General features: G+C 35.0%; 1 protein-coding gene across 1 annotated transcript in view; it reads left to right on the top strand.

The window, feature by feature from the left end:
- Positions 1-3384: 3384 nt before the first annotated feature.
- The window catches only part of LOC150097442 (BBSome complex member BBS2-like), a 539668-nt gene continuing 535612 nt past the window's right edge, over positions 3385-7440 (top strand). Inside the window, exon 1 of the mRNA XM_090406918.1 lies at positions 3385-3415. Coding sequence (XP_090263044.1) covers positions 3398-3415 — 18 coding nt within the window. The 5' untranslated portion in view covers positions 3385-3397. The remainder of the gene's footprint in view (positions 3416-7440) is intronic.

Genomic DNA, 7440 nt, shown 5'->3' with positions numbered 1-7440 from the left:
AGTTAGTCCACAATCTTTAAAAATGTTAGTGTATTCCTTCTGTGGTACTTCAGTTATTTTCTCTTGGTCTTTTAACTTATTTTCTATAAAATTCATATCGCCTGTAACTATGGCAATGCTTTTTTGCAATTGGAGTTGTTTCATTTGTTTCCAAAATATTTTATTTCTGCAAATTTTGTTGGGCCATATACATTAATAAATGAGCATACTTTGTTTTCTACTGCTATATCTGTTTCTAAAACTTTATGCCTTATGGGTACCTCATGAGAAAGTAACCGAATATCTGGGGTGTATTTTATTACAGTTATCAGTCCACCGCTATTACTATTACTTGCAGATTCGTGGGTTAAGGTATAATGGGAAGTTATTCTTTTTTCAAAATTTTGAATGGGTTCTATAGAGCAAATTTTTGTTTCTTGTAGCATTATAATATCTGGAAAAGATTTAAATGTTTGGTTTACTAGTAAATTTTGAGTATCCTTATGATTTAGACCATTACAATTTAGGCTCATCACTTTCGTGCTGTGTGTTGTTTATATTATTATTTGTACAGATTTCTTTTTTCTTATTTACTTTTTTAATTTCCTGTTCTTGTGATATTTGGAGTGACTTTTATTTTCATCCTTCTCTGTCTTGGGTCACAAAAGCCACTTGTTTTCACAGGGGATATATTTTTACTTCTCTTTGCATTTTAATGATACCAGTGGTTTCCAGAACACCTTTGTATCTTCATTTTTCTCAATATGACTTATTTCCATTTCCTTTTCCTGTTCAGATTCTGTCTCCACAATAGTTATGCATTTTGTGTTTTAACACTTTCGTCTTTTTTCCCAATTTTCTCGATCTCTTGTTCAGGTTCTATTTTCATGTATTTTATAGTTTGCTTTTTAATGCTGTCTTCATTTTTCATTGTTGTTTCATGTTCTTTTGGGTCATCATCTTTCGGTGTACCTGCACACTTTTATCATCTTCTGCTTCGGTTTTCTCTTCATTTTCCCCAGTAGTTTCTGTCACAGGATGAGTATTTGTCTGAATACCTTCCTGTAACATTGCTTTCTTATTCTGAGTCCGTTCTTCTTGTGTCTGTAGATTTATTGCTATTTCATTATCTTTCACGTCATTTTTCAGTTCTTCTATTTCATTCATTTCCTGATCATCCACTTTCCTTCTTAAAATCGATGCATATGTGCTTCCTGTACAAGTATCAGCACTATGTCCGATGCGAAAGCAATTCTTGCATTTTGGATCCACACATTGCCTTCTCAGATGACCTGTTTTCTTACACCTAAAGCACGATGGAGGTCTTCCTGGAATTTCCACAATTCCGGTTATGTTCTTTACCCGGATAACATACGGAATTTCCTCAATTTTCACTCCTTCATTTAATTCTAGAATAACTTTCTTTTTATTGCGAGAACATCTGCCCAATCATTATTTTTAATCGTAGCAATATTGTCTATAAATTCTATTTTACCATATTTTTCAAAATGTAATGCAACTAATTTGTTTGGCAAATGCGGTGGCATCCATTGCATGAGAATTTTTATATTTATCTGGGAGAATTTATATTAATATGTGCTCAGTTAAGTAAGTTTGAGCGCGATTAGTAGTTCGAAGGGGAAAATCGTTCGATGGTGTTGGCACACTCTCCCTCGATGAGTCTTTGGACTCCCTGGAGGTGTCAAATAATAATTTCGCACGTTTCATTTCTCACTTTAATGTTGCCCATATTCATAAACCATTCCTTAAACGCTATTTTTTTAAAGGATGGAAGAAAGACATAATTGTATCAATTTGCCAAGGTGCTATACGTCACTTCTTTTTCCAAGCCGTTTATTATATCTTCTTCTGTATAAGGACCAAACTTAGGGTCATATTTCAAGATAACTGTCTTTGACCAGTCCATGTCCGAGGGTAGGTTTAATGACTTTAAAAGTTCTAAATTACTAATCACAGAATTCACCGACTTCGTTCCACTAGCCAGTAATAACTTCTCTTCGTTATTAATGTTAAACCGGCCAAGTCAACCAACAGTACTGTTGGTTGACTTGGCCGGTTTAACATTATTATTTTCCATTTTCTTGTTTTCTGAATTTAACGATAAATGAGATTCAAAGTTGTCACTTCCACTCAGCTATACAGGCCTAACTATAATATTGTAAGCATTGTTATTATTTATAAACACAAACAAAATTTAAAATTTTCATTTTTTTTCCCCTTCGGGGTGCTGCAGTGTCGCAGTGCTTATGTACGGATCGGCACTGGTATGTCCCCGCTCACGATGAGCCCCAGGAGGTATCACGTAATAATAATAATATTTAAATATAAAGAGCCAATAGGCTTCATTTCGGCGATATAAACATTATTTAAATTAAGGGGATATTAAATCCCACATTGTTTTAAAACCGAATAAGAAACTCAAAGATTGGAATCAGAGAGTTTCATGCCGAATATAGTAAACTATAAAAATATCGGCGATTACTAGCGTGAGCTAATGCAAGTAGTCCTAGTACGTAGTACAATACTGGGCAACTCGCAGCAAAGGTGGGAACGTTCTGATCGCTATTCTTGGTATTTTCCATAATGTAAAAACACGTTTCCTAGGAAATGTATGCTGTTAATACATTATGGCGGGAGGTCACTACCCAGACCGGTTTCAGCCTTTTTTGAGGCTTCGTCAGTGAGTAGCTAGACCAAAGGGTATAGCGAAAAGAACTTATATACTCTGCTGTACGAGTTGTCAAACAGGTGCACCCATTAAGTTACTTAAATATAAAGAGCCAATAGGCTTCATTTCGGCGATATAAACATTTCTTTAAATTAAGGGGATATTAAATCCCACATTGTTTTAAAACCGAATAAGAAACTCAAAGATTGGAATCAGAGAGTTTCATGCCGATAAACTATAAAAATATCGGCGATTACTGGCAAGTAGTCTTAGTACGTAGTACAATACCGGGCAACTCGCAGCAAAGGTGGTAACGTTCTGATTGCTATTCTTGGTATTTTCCATAATGTAAAAACACATTTCCTAGAAAATGTATGCTGTTACATTATAGCGGGAGGTCATTATTGTATTACGTACTAGGACTACTTGTATTAGCTCACGCTAGTAATCGCCGATATTTTTATAGTTTACTATATTCGGCATGAAACTCTCTGATTCCAATCTTTGAGTTTCTTATTCGGTTTTAAAACAATGTGGGATTTAATATCCCCTTAATTTAAATAATAATACTATTATTTTTATTCCTTCACTTTGAATTTCTCACCATTCCTTTCTACGCTATCTGCTTCGACCTATTATATTCTAGTTTCTTCCCCGTTGCTAGAGTAACTGACGCTCGTGACGTCATACGGGTTCTTCATTAAAATATTTGCCGATATAGCAGTTAACATGTGCTTCTGTTCAGAGGTAAATAACTTCGCTAAAATATATTATTCATACTTTTTGTCAGTATTTTCTTGAGCCATGCTTTCAGTATACTCCTCGTAGTAGAGAAACTAGTTTTGGAATTGCTATGCTGTTAATAATAGTAAGCATACGCTCTAAATCACATCAATTATTGCCAATTTCATATTAATATTTCACACTCCGATATACATTATAAAATATATTTTTAGAAATAATTGTTTAAACCAACGCCTATTTCACTTGAATAAATTTTCCCGAAATATATTAGCACGTTGCTATGGAAATATATCTAATGTGTGGGACTTGAATGAATACATATTTAGCAAAGGTTTAACATCCAGGTGGATATATTGCAGTAACAAATGTGACTGGCTGATATTGAAGCAGAGGTGTGCACTGTCTTACAGAGCCTTGATACGAATACAGCTATGGGATTAGATGTGACTGGGATACTTTCAGCACCTATGACCATGTTGTTTGAGTATAAACTCTCGGTGAGTCCCAAGAGAATGGAAAGAGGTCAAAATGATTCTCTTGCATAAAGGAGGACTCCAAGACAGAAGTACCAAATTATTGAGTGATCAGCACCTTATTTCAGGCATGGTGGTCAAGATATTGGAAAAGTTGGTTAAAAGCAAGATTCTGAAACAGGTATAAAAATCAGATACTTTATGCGAGGCAGCATGGTTCTGTGATAGGTAGGTATGCTCACTTTTTATAATAACCTAACATCAGAATTGGATAAACGGAGTGCTTATACAATGATACTGCTAGATTTTGCAAAAAACATTTGACAGGGTACTGCACAGAAGTTTGTTACATGAATTAGAGCAAATGGGCTTGGATAAAAGGGTGGCTGTGGAAATGGGCTGGACATCTATCCAGAGGAGAAGACAGGTGATGGACCACAATTGTTTAAAGCAATACATATTTCATTTGAATAAATTTTCCAGAAATATATTAACATGTTGGTATGGAAATATATTTCAATAGAAGGAGTGGATATACATCAGAGAGTAGTTTATGGAGGAGAGGGTGTGTGACTATCGGTGTACCACAGAGCTCTGTACTCAGGCCACTGCTATTTAACTTGTAAATTAATAATATGAGATAATGATATGAGGGGAAATATTTAGTTATTTGCTGATGATGTAAAGTTAGATAGAGAAATGGCTAATAAGGGTTATGTGAAGATCCTGCAGGATCTTCACAACAGCTATGGATTAGATGGGGCTGGGATACTTTCAGCACCTATGACCATATTGTTTGAGTATCAACTCTGGGAGAGTCCCAAGAGAATGGAAAGAGGTCAAATAATTCTCTTGCATAAAGGAGGACTCCAAGACAAGTAGCAAATTATTGAGTGATCAGCATCTCAGGCATGGTGGTCAAGATATTGGAGAAGTTGGTTAAAAGCAAGATTCTGGAACAGGTATAAAAATCAGATACTATATATGAGACAGCATGGTTTTGTGAAGGGTAGGTCATGCCTCAGAGATTTACTCACTTTTTATAATAACCTAACATCAGAGTTGGATAAAGAGAGTGCTTATACAATGATACTGCTAGATTTTGCAAAAACATTTGACAGGGTACTGCACAGAACTTTGTTACATGAATTGGAGCAAATGAGCTTGGATAAAAGAGTGGCTATGGAAATAGGCTGGACATCTGTCCAGAAGAGAAGACAAGTGATGGACTATAATTGTTTAAAGCAATGCATATTCTTCTTGAATAAATTTTCCGGAAATTTTCAAGAAGAAAATCAACCAGAAATGAACTTGGAGAAGCCCAAATGGACAAACTTTCAATAAAATAGACTTCATCCTATCCAACAGAAGATATATTATAAATAATACTGCAGTGCTTAATAGATTTAATACAGGAAGTGACCACAGACTAGTAAGGGCAAAAGTATGGATCAACAAAAAATAGGAAATTAACAAGCTCATAAGAAAAAAGTCCAATTTAGTGAATCTAAAAACCTCTACCACAATAAAAGCTGTTATAGAAAATGAACTAAAAAAAAGTTAAACACAGCTACTACCATCGATGATGCTAATGAAATCTTAACAAAATCTATCTTGAATTGTGCACTAGAAATAGGAGGTGTAAAAAGGCACCAACGAGAGGAAAAACTAAGACAGGAAACCTTAGATCTGATGAAGAAAAGAAGAGATTTGAATGACAGCAATAAAATAGAATATGCGGAAATTTGTAAAACTATACGTAAAAGGATGAAACATGAAATTAGATCGTATAATACTAGGAAAATTAAAGAAACAATAGGAAACAATAATAATAAGAAGGTCCTAAGACAAACATTATCAGTTGGAACAAAGGAAATAGGTGCTGTAAGAGGAAATATTGGTGAACTTATAAAAAATAGAGATGCAATAATCAAAAGAATCCAGGAATTTTATGCTGCAGTCTATGAAGACAAAGACCTAGACATACAAGAATCATCTATGGATAACTCGAGTGAGGAAGAACATGATGCCCCTGAGATCTTACAAGGTGAAGTGGAAATGGCACTGCGGGAAATGAAGAATGGAAAGGCCCCAGGAGAAGATAGAATTATGGTAGGCTTATTAAAACTGGGAGGAAGCCCTGTCATCAAACAGCTGACTAAACTCGCTAATAAATACCTAAAACAGAGAAAAATTCCAAAAAATTGGAACAATTCACTTCTAATATTAATTTTTAAAAAGGGCAATAAGGAAGTTTTCAGATTCAGATTTTCAGATTTCTTCCAGTAGCTGACTTTTCGCTGTTCGCCCGTTCCCTGGCAAAAACAACGAGAAAAATCTGAAAACAAACCCCAACTCAACATCACCAGAGTTAAAGATTGGTACTATCAACGTAAGAAGCCTGAATGGCAAAGACATGGAGCTAGCTGAGGAATTAGATTAGTACCAGATCGACATAATAGGGGTGACTAAAACAAAAAAAACCAAAACTGGTGAGATCTTTCTGAGCAATAAATACAAAATGTTATATTCAGGCAATGACAATCAAGGAAAAGAAGGAATAGCCATAGTATTCAACACAAAATACGAGGTTAATCTTCTTGAATGGCAGTCAGTCTCAAGTAGAGTAATGTGGGCAAATATGAGAATGGGGAACTGGACAATGAGACTTATTTGTGCCTATGGTCCCACAAAAGGTTCTACTAAGGTAGAAGTGGAGGAATTTTTGAGGCTTTAGAAAAAAGCAACTGACACAATGAAAAAGGAAAAGTTGATCCTTGTTGGGGATCTAAATAGCAGAGTAGGAAATGATTGTGAGACATACAAAAATATTTTGGGAAAATTTGGAGAAAAGAGCAAAGCTAATAATAATGGCAAATATCTGTTGGATTTCTGCTCAGGACATGGACTGGTTATTACTAACACCATGTTCCAACATAAAAATGTGCACAAATTCAGATGGAGAGAAGAGGCTAGGAATAAGAAAAGTCTCATTGACTGTGTTATTGTTGATAGTGATGTTTTCTTCCTGGTGCAGGACACCAGAGTCTACAGAGGATTTGAAATTGGAAGTGATCACTATTTAGTCTTGAGCAGGATAAAATTGAATTTCATATTGAAAAGAATAACATGTAAGAAATTTTTAAGCAAATAAAAGTTGAGCAGCTCTCAGATGTGAACTGTAGACTAAAATACACAAAGATTATTGAAGAAAAAATGAAAGAGTTTAGAATTTTCTTCAAGCCATGAAGAAAACACTGATTGATTCAGCCTGAGAGGCATGTGGTGAGGTTGTCTGCAAGGAAAGAAAATTCAGAACTACATGGTGGACACAGGAAGTTAAAGAGGCAGTGAAGGAAAAGAAGAAAGCATATCAAAAGTTCCTGTCAAATAAGCCAGCTTGTGCTCTTAGAGAATATAGAGACAAATGCAAGAATACTAAACACTGTGTAAAACTAGCTAAACAAAAGTCATGGGAGGACTTTGGCAAGAATATAAAAAATAAATATCAAGAAGGTGGCAAAATATTCTGGTGGTTGCTAAAGAAGCTTAGGA

This window comes from Typopeltis vanoorti, chromosome 17, assembly GCF_054136105.1.
Source record: "Typopeltis vanoorti isolate ZY-2024b chromosome 17, IOZ_Tvanoo_1.0, whole genome shotgun sequence".
Taxonomy (NCBI): domain Eukaryota; kingdom Metazoa; phylum Arthropoda; class Arachnida; order Uropygi; family Thelyphonidae; genus Typopeltis; species Typopeltis vanoorti.
The sequence above is the reverse complement of the archived record's forward strand: the minus strand, read 5'-3'. Positions and strand labels throughout refer to the sequence as shown.